Source organism: Cryptomeria japonica, chromosome 10 (assembly GCF_030272615.1).
Source record: "Cryptomeria japonica chromosome 10, Sugi_1.0, whole genome shotgun sequence".
Taxonomy (NCBI): domain Eukaryota; kingdom Viridiplantae; phylum Streptophyta; class Pinopsida; order Cupressales; family Cupressaceae; genus Cryptomeria; species Cryptomeria japonica.
In genome coordinates this window covers 734,110,893-734,132,852 of record NC_081414.1, presented here as the reverse complement: position 1 = coordinate 734,132,852, position 21,960 = coordinate 734,110,893, and the positions used below count along the sequence as shown (strand labels likewise).

The 21,960-nt window shown below is 33.7% G+C and overlaps 1 protein-coding gene across 1 annotated transcript; it reads right to left on the bottom strand.

Moving 5' to 3' along the window:
• Window positions 1–12,839: 12,839 nt before the first annotated feature.
• Window positions 12,840–20,144, bottom strand: LOC131045550 (phosphoenolpyruvate carboxykinase (ATP) 1). Its single transcript, XM_057979143.1, has 13 exons — window positions 19,971–20,144; window positions 17,770–18,017; window positions 17,078–17,247; window positions 16,817–16,970; window positions 15,958–16,042; window positions 15,740–15,840; window positions 15,095–15,393; window positions 14,788–14,961; window positions 14,624–14,689; window positions 14,283–14,461; window positions 13,870–14,039; window positions 13,271–13,439; window positions 12,840–12,980 (listed from the first exon to the last, which is right to left on the bottom strand). Exons 1-13 carry the CDS (start codon window positions 20,142–20,144, stop codon window positions 12,840–12,842), a joined length of 2,130 nt encoding a protein of 709 aa, XP_057835126.1.
• Between the last annotated feature and the right edge of the window lie 1,816 nt (window positions 20,145–21,960).

Sequence of the window (21,960 nt, the reverse complement as noted above, 5' to 3'; positions counted from 1 at the left end):
TTGGGGAGGCCATCGGAGTGAGTAGGACCAATGAAGTAGTTTCCGATGGGTTGGTGACCGACAGTTTGCATGACGACAACAATGGGAGGTAGGTCGGTGGATTGGGGCCTGGCTGAATGAAGCAGCTGCTGACGGGGGCAAGTCTCAGTGGTGGGGCTGGAGAGACGCAAGGGATGATGTCAGCACGACTGCTGACATACCGTACAAATAAAATAATGCAACATGGTGCACTGGTGTGGGGTGGTTTGCGGATCCCCCCTTATAAAACATTTAATTTTTCAATTTTTTGAATACAACTTTTTACAAAAGAACTTTTACAATAATTATAAAAAACTATGAGAAATTTTAAATATAAAATGAAAATATTTTTGTTTTTCGCAGAAAAAATAATAATTTTTTTTTAAAATCGTACTGTACTAGCCTAATAGGCTAAAAAAAATTCTCCAACACCTAAAAATCATTTTTCACCAAAATAGGCCTAGTTTATACTCAAAATCATGGAAATGGCTACCCAAACTCAACCGAGATGTCTAAATCATTGTAAGACACCCCCAAAAATAGTAGCTCCCCAGATCCAAAATTGAAGCCTCCAAAATGAATAATCAATGAAGCCCTATATGCTCTGATTCCATGTGAGATTTTGCCAAGATCAAGAGCTCAATGAAAAGTACAAAATGGAGAGATAAAATATACAACAAGAATGATATGTATTCTCATCAATACGAGATCATCAAAAGTTACATACAATGTAGATGAGCCTACTTATAAAGGCAAGGCTAAGAGACAAGAGAACACACAATGATGACATGTGGCTCAATAAGATGCAAGGGTAGGTAGGGGTAGGTAGGAGAAATAGTAGAATATTCCACATGAGGTGGATCACCCACCAAAGGTCAAATTATCACTCCACAATAAGTGGATATGATAAAGTAACAACAAGATCACACCATAAAAGGTGGAAATTATCCTACATACACACTCCCAATGTAGCACATCTCCCTAGGTGTCTCATATGCAAACTACTATGATATGCACATACCTAAGTAAACTTAAGTAAGGTGTAATAATATCCAAGAAGAATAAATAATTACACCAACAAGGATAAATGAGAATATCTATAGGATTGGAAGAACCATCAATATCATCATTGAAAAAGTTAGCTAAATTAGGCTCCATTTCCTCCGTATTTAAACCTTGGGCGACCTTAATTCTACAACTTCTCCTCACAGGGATACTATAGGTAGGACTAATAGTAGTAAAACTTGTGCACTAATGGAGGGAAATTGGAATTTTGAATTTTGAATTTTAGAATGCAAAATTCTAGGAAAATGATTGAAAGGATAAGATTAATAAGGCAACCTCCTAGGACTTTAAAATTTAAAATTAGGACTTGACTAAAATAACCTCATAATTTAAATTTAAAATTATCCCTTAGAAGATAGAAATTTAAATTTAAAATTAGGGCTAAAAATGACCTCTTAATTTTAAAAATTAAAATTTTGGAATGTTGAAATATTGAAGAAATTAATTTAATTTTAAAAATTACGGTATGTGTAATTAACCACTTAATTTTAAAATTTAAATTGAAATGCTGAAATTTAGATTTGTTTTCAACCTTAGGGCGAACTAAAATCAATAAAATTTCACAAATCTCTAGAATTGAGCAGTAAAATACAGTCAAAACAGGCTCCCAAAATTTGGGGAGAAAAAGTCATGACAAGGTAGCTAGCGACTTGGTTCAACCAACTTTTTACCAAATTTTCAGGGAAGCAAGATATTGTGATTTTAATGCAAATTACATAAGGATATGGGAATTGGAAATGTCTAGATATGCGAAAACAACTCTTGAAGGTCAAAATAGGACACACTTAGGATGTTTAATAAAATGATTAATTGAAAGAATAACAAAAAGGGCACACTTAAGGGCCAATTTTTATGATATTTAGAAGTACAACAAGAGGCTTTAGATTTAATTATGTCAATTAAATGCTTAAAGGTAAATTGAAAAATGCACAAGATTAATTTAAATTTAAAAATTATGATTTGTTGCATAAACCGCTTAAATTTAAAAATTTAAATTTGAAAATTTGAATGTTGTTAGGTGGGAAAGTGAATTTTGAAATAGAAGCAAGGACTCAAATTTGAAAATTAATTCAAGATCTACACAATCGACAAGTTCAATTTTAAAATTAAACACTAGGCTTTTTTCGATTTAACCACTTAGTTTTAAAAAAAATTGAAAATTGAACATGTAAATGAAAATTCGAATTGTAAAATTGAAGAGTTATCAGATCTGAAACAATCAATCCAATTTAGACAAATCACAAGTTCAATTTTGAATTTTAAAATTAGGGTTTTTGTTAATTTAACCTCTAAATTTTTTAAAATTGCAAGAAATTTAGACTTGTAATTGAAAATTTGAATTTTAAATTGCATACACTCAAATATGAAAACAAAAACTAGAATTAAGGGTGTAAGGAGTCGAGTTCACCAAATTGTAAAGGGGAAAATTTGGTGACTTGGCAATTTGCAAGGTAGAAGGAGAAATCACCAAATCACCTATTTTTATTTTGGGAGAGATGCCTTTACATTCAACAAAGGGGGTAAATCCTCTAGATTCAGTCACTAATTAGATTAGGATTGAATATTGACTAGATTTATTGAAATAGAATATGTTTTACCCTCTTTTGTCAATTGACTAGTTGAATTAAGTGTTGGAAATGAAAACAAATATGAGAAAACAATGAGCTACAGATTCGGGATTTCGTTGTGCACCTAGATCAGAGAAGTTTGAGATGATTTGGAGCTGCACTATAAAATCTACCAAAAGTAGCAAGGATCATGTGTCCAGACCAGGTCACCCACCCTCTTCGTCCTCCAAACTTTTCGCGCGTCAAAAAGGGTTTCTTCATCTCTGCAAATAAAGATTAATTCCAGAGGTATAGTTGCACACTTGCTTCCTGCACACAAAAAGAAAGGAAAATGTGTTGGGAATAGGGGTTTGCCTTTAGGTCAAACCCTAGTTTTGGAATTAACCAAGTGGTTGAAATAATGTAATTGAAATGACTGAAATTAGAAATCCTCCTCTTTGAGGGGATGTTGAATTGTTTGAAAATGAAATGATTATACCTCCTTGTGAAGTTTTGCTTGCCTCCACATGGAATTATGACTTCATGAATTAGAATTATGATCTCCTCTTCAATGCTTGAAATCTTGACTCTATTGCTACTCCAAAGCTTGAAGGAAGATTGAAAATGCTCAATTTCTCTTGAACGATTTAATGTTTGATCTCTTGGATGCTTGAAGATCTCTTGTATGTGCCTGATAGACTATCCAAATGAGAGGGGAAATCCTCTTATATACCTTCCTATCGGATTAATTAACTAATCTTTTGACATGAGTTGACATGGAGGGGTTTTTCCTACTTCAAATTTCAGATATGTTTGGGGGAGGGGTCCAAGAATAGGTCCCCATAAAGGGGGACTAGGGTGCCACACCCTGGCCCTGCCTTAATTTGGGGTAGGATCAAGGTGGCAGTTGGGTGCATCAATGAGTTGAATGAAGATTTTGACAATTGTGTGAGCATAATCAGGTCTTTGATCAGGCTGAGGGGCACAAACACTAAGGCGAAGACCCAAATGCGGTCATAAATTGCTAGTGGTGTAATTTTAGGACACTACAAAGGTTTCAAAGATTCAGGTTGTTGATACAAAAAATAATCAAGGGTGTAATTTTGACATCTCGTCGGTTGGTAAAGGCTATGATTAATTGTGATAATATATCTATTATGAGGGAACTTCAAACACTTTTGGATGGTAGAAGGGGTAGATTACATGAAAGAGATCCAAGGATGTCCCTTCTACCATCCATAATTGTTTGAATTTCCCTCATAATAGGCATATTATCACAATCAATCATAGCCTTTACCAAGCCACAACAAGATGTAAAAATTTCACCCTTGATTATTTTTGCCTTAGCAAATTGAACCTTTGAAACATCAAACAAATATTACTTTCTATCCTATCAAAAATGGAAAATGAGATGATATATTAGCCTTAACTAAACCTAAAGATCCTTCATCTATGGATGTTTCTCCTCCTTATCTTGAACCTAGAATTCTTCCCACTCCTTCTATTCCTCCCTATATGCACTATGGTCCCATGTTGATTGGTGGATATTGTGCAAGGTAAATATTTTGGTACATCAATCACTCCAGACCCTTCTTATTTTCTTAGATCTTACTTTAATTATCAACATATTTTGAGGCAAGATGATGTTATGCATTTTATTCATGACCTATCTCCTAATATAACATTGAGAAAAGATGAAGTCTTAGATGATAAGGATTCTTCTTCCCATCCTAATAAAGTGGACATGAATAATGGTAGAAAGGATATTCCTTCTTCATATATGCATCTATTTGGCCCTTCAACATATCGTTATACAACAAATTTCTAAGAAATCAATAATGAAAGTCCTTCTTCTTCACAATTAAAAACATCTTACAAGGTTGGCTATGATACTATTTCAAAACAAGGCTACTATGTGATCTTAGTAGCTCATCTATTGTGGGAACTTTGTCATTTGTGGTAGTACAACTTCATGTGCAATCATACTTGGATAGAAACATAATAGTCTTTATTACCTTGTCTCCTTGCTTGAGGGGCAAGAATAATATTTCAATTCCCTCTCTTTTTAAAATATTTCCTTTTCTTTTGTTGAGTTCTATATTTCATAACTTGAGGTCCATTCACGCATAGAGATTTTCTCCATGTGTGTACATACGTGTCCCTTGGTTGGATCTATTCCTTGTTTTGAGGTGGTACATACTTTTATGAATAACATCTCCTTAGTTAATGTGTGCAATCCTTCATGAAGAGTCAAATTTTTCCTAGTATTGGGAAGGTGTGCTTTCTTGGCCTCCTTTCCCTTTCAAAGATGTCATTTTACTAAAAATCTCCTCTACTTTTGGGAGGTAGATATCTTTTATTAATGATCTCTTCCTTTGTGCATCCCTCAAAAGGAACCCTTTACATAGGTTGCAAGATATCTCTTTTACAACTATCTCTTCCTTGTCTCAAAAGAGATACACCCTCTTTAGTTTGGAATAAAGTACATTATTTCTTAATTATATCTCCTTGATGTTGAAGGTGTTTATCCTTGTCTCTCTTTTTAACTGAAGACATCAACATAGGACTATGTTGACATCTTAAGGGGGGGTATACATCACGACCTCCTTGTAGCTTATGCTCAATTCATGTTGCAGATTTCATTGCATACAATGCTTTTCTTGGTTATCCTTTTCAAATTCTAGTGGTGGATTGCCTTGCATACAATTATTTTCTTGGTTATCCTTTTCAAATTCAAGTGGTGAATTTTCTTGCATACAATTATTTGCTTGGTTATCCTTTTCTAGATTCAAGTTGTGAATTTCCTTGCATAGAATGCTTTGCTTGGTTCTCCTTTTTCAAATTCAAGTTGTGAGTTTCCTTGCATAAAATTCTTCACCTGGTTATCCTTTTCCAAATTAAAGTTATGGATTTCCTTATAGGCAACAAGATTTTCCCAGATATTCTTTTTCAATTCACACTGTTTTTGGATGAGTTGACTAGCATAACACAACTTGCTAGACCTTTCAACTCTTCCTTTAGGATAGGTTGACTAGCATAGCACAACTTGATCTGTACCTTTTTTTAGTGTCATAAAATTGCGACCCTAACAATTTTTGACTACATTAGGGTCCTCACGCACGTGAGATTGAATCCTCTAGCCTGATCGGAGATTGGAGATTGCTCAACCCTCAACATTATCTTCTTCCTTGGCCTCTGCATCACTCTGTCTGCACTCTTCCCTGGAGAAAGGGGTAGGACAGGGGCATGGTGCCCCTCTCCTCCCTAGGTCAGGGGCATGGTGCCCCAATCCCCGCCCTATTTGGGGCAGGACCTTTCTAGAGCATGCATTATGGGTTGTGCTGTGAGCGGGAAACTCCCTCGATGTCGGACCGTGACGAAAATCAAATCCACTAACATGTATTTAAGGGGCATTTGTCCTCTCATTTGCATAAGTGGAAGAAGTTAGAAAAATTTGCATGAGTTGGTCAAGTTGCGCAAGTGATCGAGCATTCAAGAGCATTCAAGCATTCCTTTCAAGCATTGAGCATTCTCAAGTCTCCCTTCAAGGCTAGGTGTTGCATTCAAGTCAAGGATCCAACCATTGAAGAGGAGATTGGTTACAACATTCAATTCCACATAAGAATTTCTATCAACATTGCTATCACAACCTCCCTTGAGGTGATTTACAATTCAATCCTTCATTCACATCTACTTGCAAGTACTTTCTTTCATTACTTGGTTAATTCCAAAACTGGGGTTTGACCTAAAGGCAAACCCCCAATCCCAACCCATTTTCCTCTCTTTTCTATGTGTAGGTTGCAGGTGTGCAATTGTACTTTCGGATTCAAGCTTCATTTGCAGAGGCAGAAAAACCCTTTTTCGTTTCGTGGATTTTTTAGACCGTGTACATTCCCACCATGGTTTGAGCAACTTTTCCTCAAATTGGCAAGTCGATTTCATCTTAACATATTACCAGCAGATCCAGGTGCACAACTTCATCCCATATTCCGATCTTAAGTTATAATTAGTTCTTTGTCACTTTTGACCTACATAATTCAATCAATTCCTTTCCATTTCAAATAAGGAAGAGGGGATCAACTTATCATTCCCATTTCATTCAGAATTTAATCTTCATCTTTGAAGGTTGAATCTAGTGAATTCTCCTCTCCTCTTCCGAATGTAACTTGGTAAAAAGATTTTGAAGGGAAATCCATAGTCAAACCCTCATCTCTCCTTGGAGGGAAAGATTAGTTTCCTCTTGATATCCATCATTCACCTTTTCCCAGATTACACTTTTAATTCCTCTTTCTCAAATTTTTAGGATGAGTGAAACTATCATAACATAGCTTGCTACTTGGACTCTCCCTTCCCACACAAATTACAGAACATAACACTTGTTGTTTCATGAGAATCCTTGCTTCCATGAATCACCTAGCATAACACAACTTGCTATCCTCTAGAATCCATGTTCACTTTTTCTTTCTCCCATGGACCACCTAGCATAAAACAACTTGCTAGCTCATGGAATCCATGCTTTTTCCTTCTCTTCCCCATGAACCCATAAGAAAAACATACCTTGATAGTTGTTGGATCATGCTTCATCACTCGATACATGTTCTTTCTCTTTCCATGTGACCACTTGTGCTCTTATAATAGCATTTTGAGAATGATGTTAGTTGTTGATACATTTTGACTATTAAGGTCTCTTTAACTAGTTGACTTGAAGCCTTTGTTTTTAGTACTAACCCCTTTTGTGTGTTTTTTAATCTTTTTTTTGACTTTTTGTCCTTTTTTGTCTTTTTTCTTGTGTGTCCTTGCATATCATTCTATGAGATAAAATTCTAATCTTTGGGGATTGTTCCCTCAAAGTTAGTGTTGTCTTATCTCTTTGTGATATTGCTCTCAATTTCTCATATGTGGATCTCTCCTTCTACTACTATACCATGCGTATGAACATGGGCTTGAATACTCTTGCTAAAGTTGGGGCTAGATGTAGCATTATAAATTGTAACCCTACACAATTTACACCACCTTTTATGCCTCTACTTTAGTATGTCCCATCTTAGCTCTCCCCTAGATCCATTTTTGACCTTTTCACCTCAAATTTGATGTCATCTTTCTGCATAAGAAGTGAACCTTTTCCTCGAGATATGCATTATTCTCTCCCACTTGTCTATCCAAATTTTAGTGGCCCAAGGCACCCATGACATCCTTGTTAGCAACAATAAAGAAGGAAGACTAAGAAGGGGGGGGGTGTGAATCAGTGAAATATAAAAACTTCAAGGACACAAACAGATAAGAAAATTAACAACACGACACACAACACCAATATTTTTGATGTGGAAAGCCAAGTTAAGGGAAAAACCATGGTGGGAACCTACCCACAGTAAGATAATACTATGTAGTAGTATGTGAAAAGATTACAATGGGGAATGCACATGCATTCAGGCACACTACCTAGAGCTCACTGCTCAAAAGATATTTGGCCGAAAGGCTACAACCCTCAGGGAAGTCTCACTAACTTATAATAAGCTTTGAACTACAATCCTGAAGAAATGAATTGAAATAATAGCATCTCCAAATGCCTGATTATAGTTTTGATTAAGCATAGGTGTCTGCCCCTGCAACACCAATCTCACTTCAACCTCAACACCAAATGATAAATCACTTGTCCATACATACACCACTCTTTGATAATGGAACCACAATGCAAACACCCAAATTATATGAATATACTACCTATATATATATAATTCATCAACCTTGAAAACAAGGTTGGCTAAACCCTCAACCCTCAATTACAAAATTACATCATGCAATACAAAGATCAAACACCAAACCAATATAATAATTTTCATAGTATAACATGGACCTAATTCAAATTCCCAAATGATCAATTCTATCGAAAATCACACCAAGATCAACTGCAATGCGCTACACCATGAGAAATACCACATAACATAAAAACCAATACCAGTTGATGAAAATCACCAAAAAATCGCACAATGATCAATGCAGATCACCAAAACAAATAGAACACAAATAGGAAACACCATTAAGCATGTTGGAATCATCCAAAACAATTTGACCAACACCACTTTTCAAATCTTCATTGATCAATGTCTAAAAGTTCAAGAACACAACCAATCAACAACTGTCACGAAGAAGGATAACTTGTGGAGTACCAAATCATGAACCATCTGAAATGAAGATACACAAGACCAACTAAAAATATATCCCAAAGTCTTAGTGCAAGATCTGATCACATCGGAATATACCAGAGGAAATATCAACCTCTGCAAAATAGTGATCAACAAAACCAAACTACAAAACTGAATCAGAAAATCTTCCCAATCCCATCGAAATAAATAGTAGGAATATGTTGACATCAATGGAAACAATATATCCCAATAGCATTAATGACCAACCATATCCAACAATCCTAGTCCAAGACTAGGGTGCCTAGGGCATCCCAATCTTCCTTAAACATGATCTAATTTGAACATGTCGGTGCACTTCCCCTCCCCAATGATTTTGGATCTTAGTGTCTCAATTTTCATATTGGAGGCCATCTTAATTAGTAAATTATCTTGGGAACCCTATATAAGAGCATCCTTTTGATTCATTTTCATAACATAAAATATCTTCATCTACACCCATCATTTATGCATCCACGTCAAGCAATATCAAGCATCTTCAAGCATTCAAGGTAGCATTTCATCCCACAATATTTTTCAAGCATTTCAACATCATGGAGTAACAAATTTGCATCAATCTTCATGTAATCATGTGTGTTTGATTAGGTCATTCACGGTCATGTCATGTTAAGTCATGTTATTGCATCAACACTTATTATTACATTCAAAGATCACTACATCATCATCCATTATCAATTACAATAGATCTGAGGTATATCATTCAACATTTACATCAGTATTTCAAGTTCAATATCTATTTGAGTTAAACATGTTGGTACATCAATCACTCTAGAAGAATAAGGAGAGTCTAGAGTGATTGATGTACCAACATGTTTACACTTGTGATTACATTCACATTAGGTTCACCAAAATGTGATATATGGAAATAGGGATCCATAATTAAGCTTTAAATTCACTTATTTCCACACAAAACATTAAAAGGAGAATGAACCCAATAGATTCAACCTCAATTACATTAGGAAAAGGAGTTGAATGCAGATTGAGTTATGTCCCCTTTTGATAAGTTGAGGATGCAATTGAAATGATGTAATTTGAAAGCTCAATTTAGGGCAAATGCCATAATTTGACATAAAATAACATTTTCTATGTCAACTTGCTTTGAAATTTCAAACATGTTTGATGCAGTTAGGTATAAACCCCTCATTTTGTAAGCTCTCAATCTCTCAAGTTTGAATTCAATTGCACTTTTGTAAATTCAAGTCAGAAAGAAATCAAGCATCATCAAGATAGTGAAGGAGAGGTCAAGTTCAAGTTTCAAGCATTCATGATGGCATCCATGAGCAAGATATTATGAATACATTCTACATGATATTTCAACCTTTGCATCAAGACTTCAAATAAATATTCATCAAGGTATCAAGTTCTAATTCAAGCATTTCAATTCAAATTTAGCCTTTCTCTCAATAGACAACTTTTCCAATCTAGTTAACTCTATTTCAAGTTCAATTTCAATTTAAGGATGAACTCCAAACCTAGGGTTTGACCTAGGAAAACCCCTATCAACAACACCATTTTCCTTCTTTCTATGTGTAGACGATAGATTTAAGAGCCATAAATGAAAATTTTGGTAGATAATTTAATGATGGTGAAATCTAACTTTTGCAGGAGTGAAAAAGTATAGCGCCAGGTTGCCTAGATTCTCTTGGTCCCACACAATTTTAATGAGCTCCTTGGAACAAACTCTAAGTGACAATCTGATTCTAAATGTTTCCTATTTATCTAAATCCGATAGTTGGAGGACCAGGTGCCTAGAGCCTCCTAGTCTTATACATTCGAGCCAAATTTACTGTCACAGGTACCTCTATATTCCTTCTTCTTATATTTAGCTTTGTGTTTGCATACTATAATGGTAGCTTGTTGTTTATGTTATTTTATGTCAAATTCCCATTATTTACCCTAGATCTAGCTTTCAAATTACATCATTTTAATTGCATCTTCAACTCAATCAAACAAGAATTATAGAATCCAATCAACATCCAACCCTCTTCTTAATAGAATTGTGGTTGGATCTTTTGGGTTCATTCTCATTTTAATGTTCTTTACATGGAAATAAGCGGATTCATTCCTAAAATTGTTGACTACACCACTTTGTGATTATATTGCTAGTTACTAAGATAAAAAAACAATTTAGAAAAGGAAGAAAATTAAGAGCTTAGTCTACCACACAAAGATGAATATTTTATATCCTTGGTGAAAGCTAAAGTGATTAGAAAAGATGTAAAAAATAGAGACATTGAAGATAACCTTTCCATGGTTAGGATTTACTTTTAAGAAATTATTAATAATATTCTTGGTCCTAATATCTTACATAGAAGCTCTTTATATTTGAGGATTTCAAAGGTTTGTTTGGAGAGGGAAGTTGGTAGAGGGGATCTATAAGGTCGTTTCTATGAAGAAAGTATTTTTATTCTTGTTAGATGATTTAACCTTCTTTCAACTCATCATTAGTATAAAATAAAAAAATTGTGGAAGATTCAAGCTTAAGTGATAATTCTAGCACGATCTTCACAAAAATATCTCTGGTTTCTTAAATCTTGATAGTTAAAATGAAGAATAGTAAAGAAGGAAATCTACTTCAACATTTCAATGGGTATGTTTATTATAAAGTTTGACACTATCTAGAGATTTTCAACTTCATGTTGCTTTCCAAAGCAACTTTATGCACTAGTCTCTATTACTTTATTTAGGTGGGTTTGTCCTATGTTATATATTTTTACTCCCAATTCTATGAGTTGACTCTAAGCTATTAGTTTTATGTTTGTGACTATTAGTTTAAAACCTTATTGGTTTTGCATAACAAATGGTTATTTCATTGTTTGTTGGGCTTGAATGGTGCATTTATGCTTATCTTTGTAAAACAAAAAGGTCTTTTATAAAAAAACATCTTTGTAACCTTATTTTTAAAATATTGTTTATATAAAAAACTCATATTTTAAAGATGTGAGGTTGGGATTGCTTCTTAGACTAGTTATACTTGACTTTTAGTAAAAAAAAATTAAATAATGTAATTATTGATCCATGCTCCTAATACTAAACAAATTAGAATAATAATAATAATAAATTGTTGTAAAGCCTCTTTTAGAAGAAACTTCATTCTTAGTCAAACCAATTTTTTATAGAATAAACCACTAAATATGGTTTGAAATAATTATTTAACAACTATAAAAACTACTTAAATTTTAAATTTTTTAATGAGGATTATTTATGAATTCTCATTTCTCTCTCAAGAAATGTAGTCTCCTTTATGTGAAAACATCATCTATATGAGGTTTGGAGGAACTAAAGATTACACATGATACAAAAAAGCTTTGCCATGATGAAATAAAGGGACATTGATACATTTTTTTTTTTAAAATTTGAATTTTCTTAAAATTTTCTTATTAAAAGTTACGCTATCTATAAGAATGGTAAGGACTGTTTTAATGATGAATGTAAGCCTACATTTCGTTTAAGAAAATCATAATCTAATTTTATTTATGTGATAAAAGTTTTATTTATAATTATGTTGAAAATTATGATGATTAATTTATTGTTAGAAAAACAAATCACTTTTAAATTATACACAAATTAATTAGAAAATAAATTAATAAGAAACAACTCAATCATAAATTTTACATTTAAATTCAAATTATTTATTAAAACTCCAATCTATTGTAAATATAATATCAAAACTATAATAAACAATATAATGGGGCAATACAAATATTCAAAATTAACAAGTCTAACAATAGCAGCTCCAAGTCAAATTCAAAATCACAAACAACTCTCAGAACAAAACCTCGACTGTGAGATAGGAAAGGAGAGAAAAGCCAATGCTCTTGCTACATATAACGAAGTACACAAAAAATTGATAAATATAAAACTCCAATTTCCTGGACCAATATGTTTCCTTTTAATTGTTGTAACTGGCATCAAACTGAAATTAGCATTGTTGTGTACAAAGCTAACTTCAGGAACTAAATATTATTTGTAGCTATCCAAACATTTAGGTCATCCCTAACATTCATTTTTATTGTGGACCAGCAGCCAGGATTTGTTGAGTGAGCTGAGTATCATTCCCCACACTGCAATCCAGAAATTTTAAGAAGTTATTCTTGAATAACCCAGCGAGCTTCACCAATGTCTCCATGTATGCATTTTTCTCTGTCCACTGTGTTTACACCAAAAAAATTGTTTAGGTGGTCAGTGTCTAAATGTCATTTTGATACTGTATTTTAAAATTTGATTTGTTTAAGTCGTTCATTTTGAAATCGCATTGATTTCTTGGATAGAATCTATTTATTAATATGATTTCAAATGAATCATCTAAATAAATCAAAACTTAAAATAAGTTGTTTAAACTTGATCCTAAATATCTTTCAATAGATTCAAAACTTTTCTGAATAAACTTCATACAAATGATATTAATTTCTAATTACATAGATAATTCAGAAAGGTTACCATGTTCTCAGGACGAAGGATCTCAGCAGGTACACCTTCAACCTGATCTGGAATATTGAGGCCAAATATGGATGTCTGGTTGTAATTGGCCTTTAACAAGGACCCATTGTGAATGGCATCGATTATGCTCCTGGTGTAGGAAAGCTTTATTCTCTTGCCCACACCATAGCTGTATAATTTACGTAAACAAGTAGAAGTCATTATAAACAAGTTAAAATGAACTTCTGTAGAATCATATGAAAGCTTTTGACGGTTCACCACTGTTAGATATGCAACAAAAATATATGGAAGTATATGAAGGCTAGAGACAGTTTAACATGAGAAACTATAGACCAAATTATGTTTATAATCATAAGATATCAGAATTCTCATTAACTGATAAGAATATTTAATACTCATGTTGTTTTTTCAATAACCCATCTCTTCTCTTGTCTGTATTACTTACATGAATTTTCAATATTATTGAATATCAATTTGTTTATTAGTTGTGTCTATAAATTTTTCTAGATTAATTGCAGATAGTATCCATACTCTATAATTCTTAATGAGCCTTCTTTAATGAGTAACTAGTAGTGATGAACAAGTACTCTTGGACTTACCTGCCACCAGACCAGCCAGTGTTGACCAACCAGGCTGTAGTGCCATGCTGCTGCATTTTCTCAGCAAGCATTGCAGCGTACTTTGTGGGATGTAACATGATAAATGCTGCTCCAAAGCAAGCTGAGAATGTGGCTTTGGGCTCCTTTATTCCTTCCTCTGTCCCTGCAACCTTCAGACATTTGAATAATCTTTAAGTTATTGGATTTGAAGTTAAAACCACACACATTGTTATAGCAATGATGTTTTTAAGTAGAAAAATGTTAATACTTATCTGGAGTACATATAGCTAATGGTGAGAAGCTGTATTTAAATTGCAACTAAAACAAAAAAATATGGTTTTCTTCTCACAGATCCCATTATATTGAACTCTAAAACTTTCATGGTATAGTTGAGATTGAGTTGTAGGGCTAACCAGAGCAGTGTATCCACTAATAAAATGATACATTGTTTGTGCAAGTGTCAGCTTGCTCACAGGTGGTAAGACTCCAAATGCATCGCAAGCTAGCAGCACAATGTTCTTTGGATGAGGCCCAACACAAGGAATCTTTGCATTTGGTATAAATTCAATGGGATAGGATGCTCTTGTGTTCTCTGTACAAGATAAACATTTGAATTTACTAACCCATGATCAATTTCAAATAAATAAATGCTGAAAATCCAAAAGCAAAGCAATATTATTTTAACTAACCCATGATCAATTTCAAACAGCTAAATGCTGAAAATCCAAATGCAAAGCAATATGATTTTATTTACCAGTGACAGATTTATCAGAGTAGTCCACTTCCCTTGTATGTTCTTCAAATACAACGTTCTCCAGCACTGTCATAACCAAGGACAATAAAATTGAATCCTCAATTAGAAGAAGATATTAAAAATTGTCAAGCCTTCATTAATCTTTGGTAGGATTAGTATGCTACCTGTTCCAAACTTAATGGCATTCCAAATATCAGGCTCCTTCTCCTCTGACAGGTCAATGCATTTTGCATAGCAGCCTCCTTCAATATTAGACACACCATTATCACTCCAACAATGCTCATCATCTCCTATCAGTTCCCTCTGATGGTCTGTGGAAAGAGTTGTCTTTCCAGTTCCTATATTACAGAACCACTATATTTTAGTAAATTCGGTTACCAGAAGACTTTGATAATACAAAACAGTAGACTTTTGTTTATTAAATCATTGAGTGCATAGGGAATAAGGTTTTTAAACAATATATGTACATACCTGACAATCCAAAGAAAAGTGTAACATCTCCTTCCTTGCCCATATTACATCCAGAGTGCAATGAGAGTATCCCTCTCTTTGGCATGAGGTAGTGCATGACTGAGAAGAGGCCCTTCTTCATCTCCCCAGCATATTGAGTGCCAAGGATCACCATTTCTCTGCGTTTCAAGTTGAGATCTATGCTTGTGGATGAGGTCATGTAATGTGTGTATCGGTTGCATGGGAATTGGCCTGCATTGTAGATGGTAAAATCTGGTACACCAAAGTTCTCCAGTTCTTCTGGTGTTGGTCGGATACACCTGAATATATCATCTCAGCAAAAGTACAACATCAAAATTCTAATTCTTAGAAAATGCAAACTAAAAGCCTGCTTTGCAGTCAGTTGACCTAGACATGCATTCGATTAGATCAACATGTAAATGGATGAATAGATTAGAACAAAAGCTCCAAGATAGTTCAATTTTAGGAGCTTATATTTAAGCCACAATAGAGATGGCCATGTAGAATTGTTTTATGTATTTATGATTATATGGTGGTAAAATTTCACAACTGTATGGAGGTAAAGTCTAAATAGTTTTTAAATGAATCTTTGAAAGGAGTTGTTTTGGGCAATTTTGAAATCATCTCACTGCATTGGACTCTTACATGTTATGCATGAAGAGGGAATGATAGGCTCTTGCAGAGATAATCCTCACTTTTAACCTGTGCTCTGGATCCCAGTTGAGGAATTGATCATTCACAAACACCTGATTCAAAGAGAAAATAATCACAGTTATCCTTAGTGTTCACTGCCTGGGAAATCTTCCACGAGGAATCATATTCCTAGATTGAACTCAATGCATTAATTAGTTAACAAACCCAACCTTGTCCAATGAATTCAGATAATCAACAGCTCTCTCTCTGTTGACCAAAAATGTTTGTTCATCCATCTCAATGTTTGGAGATCCACTGAAAGCATAAGATATTAGATAATATAGTAGAATTGTAATACGAAAATTTGTAAGGGTACATATGTTATAATTCTCAATATATTCAGTATAATCATTAGAACAGACAATTGAATAGACTGATGAAAAGAAACATTAGATTTTCATCAAAATATGATTTTCAGTAATATGAACTAATAGATCATGCTTCGTTTTTTATCATCATATAGATAACAAAATGTTTTGCATCAGCATTAAGAATGATGAGATTTGTTCATTATTTTTTAGATGATTGTAATTGACATTTTCGATTACATTTTGTGAACTATCATCATAAAAATAAAATTATATTTTGAATTATTTATCAAAATATATCTTCAAAATAATGGTTATAAAATTTGTACCATAAAATGTCACCTAAAATATTGATAAACAAAATAGAGTTTTACAAAACGTTTTGTGTAACATGAGAATTACACTTCTGATCCATGATAAGGTGATTTTTTTCCACAAAATTTTATTTCTATATAGAATTTAAAAAAAAAATTGCAGAAATTTTTATATCAACCTTTGGAATGACAGTCATCATAGAATAAATTTGTATATCAACCTTTGGAATGACATTCATCATAGAATAATAACAATAGCCATTGCATTTGTGTAAAAAAGCTGCTTAACATTTTTTTTTCTATCAATAATAATAGATCAAAGTGTGTCATCCCAAACTTTGATAAAAATACAGTTTTAAAAAGAACATTTCTACACAAATATTAAAAACATCATTTCATGTTTATACCTTCCCCACCATAGATCCTGCTCAGATGTCTCTTCCCTCACAACCCTTTTGTCTTTTGGTGATCTGCCTGTTTTTGCACCAGACATGGTAGCTAGAGCACCAGTACAAGTGATGAAGGACCCTTTCTCATACTTTATAGCCGGCTCATAAAGTTCTGTTTAAACAACACAAATCCCACACACACGAATGGTCAACAATAACATATTTAATATATGATCTTATAACTAAATAAACAATTAATACAGATAAATGGCATTGCACCTGGAGGAGAAAGATTATAGAGAACATGGGTGAGCTTCAGAGAACTGTCACTAATGGTGGGTCTGGGAGAAATTAAGGACTTGAGAGGCTGCCCTCTTGCCTTTGCCGTTTCTGGATCTCCATGAATCATTTGGGGCCCCTTTTCCCTCGTCAGGGATGCAAGAGAAGCACTGAATAGCATACAACATAACATAAAACATTTTAACACCAAAGTGTGCTACCAAGCTTAAATTTTTATGATGATAAACATAAACTAAAGGACCATCTATAGGCCTTCTGATTGATCCTGTATTGGAAGAAATAAGCTTCAGAAGAAGAAAATAAAGAGAATTTAGATGATGACAAACATAAACTAAGATTATATCTATAGATTTATTGATTGACCCTGGAGTTTATACAACTACCCATATTTTATTGTAAAATTATTATATTAAGATGTATAAGTTTCTGGTTTAACTTTAAATTATGTATGTTTTTTGTTTGACATTTTGGATCACACTCAATGATCTATCATCAGAATGAGAAGAGCATCAAACAAAAAATATACACGATTTAAACCACAAGCTTATACATCTTAATCTAATAGACTGTAGAAAATGAAGCCAACTAAACTATTATGTTATTTTTTCAATTTTTATGAAGAGGAATCCGTAGAGACAATCCAACGACTTAGAACTTCACCATATCAGTACCTTATTGACATCAACTGCTGTCGCATCTTATCTTCTTCAGACATTTGTTGAGCTGAATTCATTTTGGGTGTAGTTGGAGCAGATTTCTTCTTTTGTTGTAGCATATGAAGTTCCTCAAGGCTCTGGGCTTTTACTGGAGGTACACTATCATCAGTACAAACATTAGTACTGATTTTATGAAGCCCAGTAGGAATATTATCCCCACTGCCAGAGCTCTGGTTCTCTTTATGATACATTATTTCCCCCCCCTGAAACAACAACAATCAGAACATAAGATTTCAAATAAGAATTACTTTAAACAACAATTGCAGATAGCTTCTCTAAGGGAAAAACAACTAATATAACACCATGAATCAACAACTCACTGAAATGAATTGTGCTATGAATGGAATGAATAGAAGGGCCTCTAACAAATCAACGAGTCTGTTGTTTTGTCAAGTGAAGAGACAAGAAAGAATGGTGAGAGAATGGTGCTTTTCAAAGGTGGCCCAAACTACCATTTCAGTTGAATTCAAGTTTTTTGTGGGTAAGCCTGATTTTTCTGGTTCAGAAACGTGTGTAGTTGAAAATGGGTACTCTCACACGTATGCATTCTCTTTATTATAATAATGGTGTTCTATGTTTAGCTTCATTCCAAATAAAATGACTTAGAGTCTTACAGCTCTAGTTTGGAATGGCATTAGTGGTCCGTTTTACTTCTGTTTGCTTCTTCCATTTTAATGGATCTGGAGAGGCAAGGAGACAAAAATTGAATACCAATTATAGATGGATATTCAGTAAATTTGTTAGAAGAAGAAAGTAGTGGATTCTTTTCGTCATCTTGTTTCCAATGGGGCTATTGCAAAATTATTGTTCTAATCCATATGATATGATCCAGTTGTAATCATAGGAGCTGTTACAAGATTATTGTTACTTCAACATGAATCATTGAATTCTAAGGATTGTTTGCTGTATTTTGTTCGTTCATATTTCTATTAGTTTTCCATTTGCTTCATTTTTTTCGTTTACTTGTTTGATTTGGGAAAATCTGTGCAAATTAGAAAATTTGGGTTGGGTTTGTATTCTCTTAATCAGATTTCATTTCACGTAAGAATTTGGTTTAGCTTCTCCCTTTTGTTTATTTGAATTCTTCGAGTTTCAGAATTTTTTTCAAAAAGCTTAGTTAAATCTGTGTTTTCTTGAGTTTTCTCTTTTTTTTTTTTAAATTCAAATTTTGAATCAGTTTAGGTTGGGGTCTTATGGAGGAGGGTTTTTTTTTAAAATTTACTGTTTATTGTTAAATTTTTTAGGACGATTTTAGAGTAGATGGTTTCATGAATTTTATAGGACAATTTAAGTTTTAAATTTAAGCTCCAAAATTCATGGAAGTTGGAAGCTGGTAGTCTCATAAATTTTATTATTTAGCATATTCTATTCAATAGAGTAATAGATATATAAAATAATAAAAAATCCTAAAAATAAATCTTGAAGCCTCCATGGGACCGGTCTCATGGAGGGAAGCTTCCTAAAAAAATTCAGTGGGTGCTACACAGATTTTTTTAGGATTATTATGAAGTGGGTGGTTCCATAAATTTTTTAGTGCAATTTAGGCTCAACAATTTACTTGCTCCCCAATTTATGAAAGTTGGCGGTCTCATGAATTTTGTTATTTAGTACATTCAATTCATGTGAATAAATAAATACAAAAAATAAAAAAATTAATTGATAAAAATTGAAAATATTGACAAGTGAAAGAAAAAAAGATTCTATAGCAAATTTTTTTTTGACTTCATGGGACCTACTCCTTAAAAATAGAACCTAAAGCTCCCTAATTGGACCCTAGCCTTAGGTTCCCTCAGATTTCTCTTTTACCATATATTTCTCTTTAGATTCTTTTCTCTTTGTTTTCTTGTCTTTTGGTGATGGTCCCATGGATGTGAGATTTTCTTTCACCTTATCATTTAAAAATAAGAAAAAATATAATGGAGTCATATGTATACTTGAGTTATGTTGTGCCTCCACAACTCACATCCCTTTTCTCCTCTCAAGAAAGGAGGACCCCCCTTTTTTCTTTTCTTACATGTTTTCTTTGTTGTTTGCTTAAATCCCCCTTTTCCCTCCCCTTTGTTTCTCTTTGGTGTCTTTCCTGTTTTTTCCTTTTTTCTTTTCGTTTTCTTTTTCTTTTTTTTTTGTCTTTTAGGGGATCAAAGATTGTTCTTTACCTCTCCCTTTTCCCCTTTCGGGGATGGGGGAGGTCTGATCCCCAATTTTCCCTTTTGTGTGTATTTTTTCATAGCAATCTTATTTGGGGATTGGGGATGATTATCTTCCATCTGGGATCCCCAACCCCAATCCTCGATGGGCCCACCTCCCTCAAATGGGCTTTTAATGCACATTCCCGAAAGCATAAAGTGGCACTCCCATTTCATTTTGCTAACTTTCTCTTGAATTTCTTGGGTATCCTCTCATGCTTTTGTGCTTCCTTATGCTAGTTTCAAGCTTGCATTGTGAGTTTGTGAGCAAGGAGTCCGATGTTTAGGTCTAAGCCTTTCTTTTCGGGGTAGGTCTGTTTTCTTTTCTTTTCCCTTTCTCATTTTGCATCTCTTGTTTGGGTCATTAGGGTTTTTGTTTTGATCTCGTCCTTCCTAATATTGTCATGGGGTCATTTTAGGGTTTTTGTCTCGTGTGCCTTGGTCTTACTTTGTTGTTTTTTGTGTTGTATTTGGTTTCTTGTTTTGTTTTCTTCCTTGCCCTATTTTTCATTTCGTAGCACTCTAGATGCTTTTTTGGGTCTAATTTGGAATTGGCAAAAGTTGTCCAAAAGTTGAAGTTTGAAACTAAGGTTTTCTCTTTTCTTCATTTTTTTTATCTCATATGCTTGATCCATTTTGGGGATTGGGGATGTTAACATGGACCTGATTCTCGTTATCATTGATTGGGGATCGAGGATATCAATATTTGGTGCAAGAGCACCTAGTTGGGTTCATGCCTCCATGAGGCAATTTTGTCAATATTTCTTTAACATTATGTTTTTATCATGTAATAAGGTCTTTTAGACCATTTTAAACTTTTTGTGTTGAGTTTGAGTCTTAGGAGGTCTTTTTTTGGGCCATATGGCAAATATAGTAAAAAGTTATCATGTTTGTTGAAATATTGTCATGCAACTTTGCAATTCAAAAGTTAGTTGTAATTGATGATTTTTGGTTGGAAAAGGCTTAAGTATACCTTGTAAGACTCAAGCAAGGGGTTTTTTGATGTTCGGTAAAGATTGGAAGTAATAAGATTCCTAATTTCTTGCATTTTCTGAATGCTTCTTTGTTTTTTTTTGATGGGTACAGAGATGTATGGAATTAGTATGACTTGAATATTGTATGGTTGGAAAGATAAATGATTCACCTTTCATTTGGTTTTGGTTTGGTTGAATTTAATTAAGTTTGGAGAAATTTATGGCAATTTTAGTTTAGGTTGTCTAAAACTCTACCTAGGGTTACCAGTTTTGGGGAAAATGACATAACTCACTTGTCCACCATTGGATCTTGATGAAAATTGGAGGAAATGTTTTTCTTAGAATTGTATACAACCTCACCAAATATATTTCCTTAATTGTTTGTTTTGCAAAAGTTATGAATGACTATTTGACTGATATCTTCATGTACTAGGCCAAGAAACCATGAAAGGAGTAGCAAATTGTACAAAGGGAGTTTGGAAATGCATTATTGGCAAGTGAAACATGTCATTGGATGTGTAAAGATCCTGTCAGGACCAAGAGGTGGTTGGGAGATCTCTCAAGACCTATTTGTGGTGATTCCATAGAGCACTAGGTCCCAAATTAGCCCTTTTAGGCCTAATTGGTTGAAGGATAGCCGATTTTTGAAGCATTTCATACAAAGTAACCTACCTTGATTTTGAGGTATGTTGAATATAGAACAAATGGGTATCTAAAACAACTTTCACTTCCTATAGATCAGGTCTTATCCACAAGTTATATCCAAAAAGTCAATGTTTGAAAGGCTACTAGCAAGAATGAGGGTTAGTGAAGGAAAACCCACTATTGGTTGTTTGTGGGATAGAAGTATTGATTATTTGTGAATGTTTTGAAGTTGTCTACCTCTACTTTGCACCAATATCCCCACCCTAAAAGGGTTGGTTCAAAGCTCAAGGATCAAGGTGTAGCATCCTAAAATTGCGACACTTGCAATTTTGACTGCATTT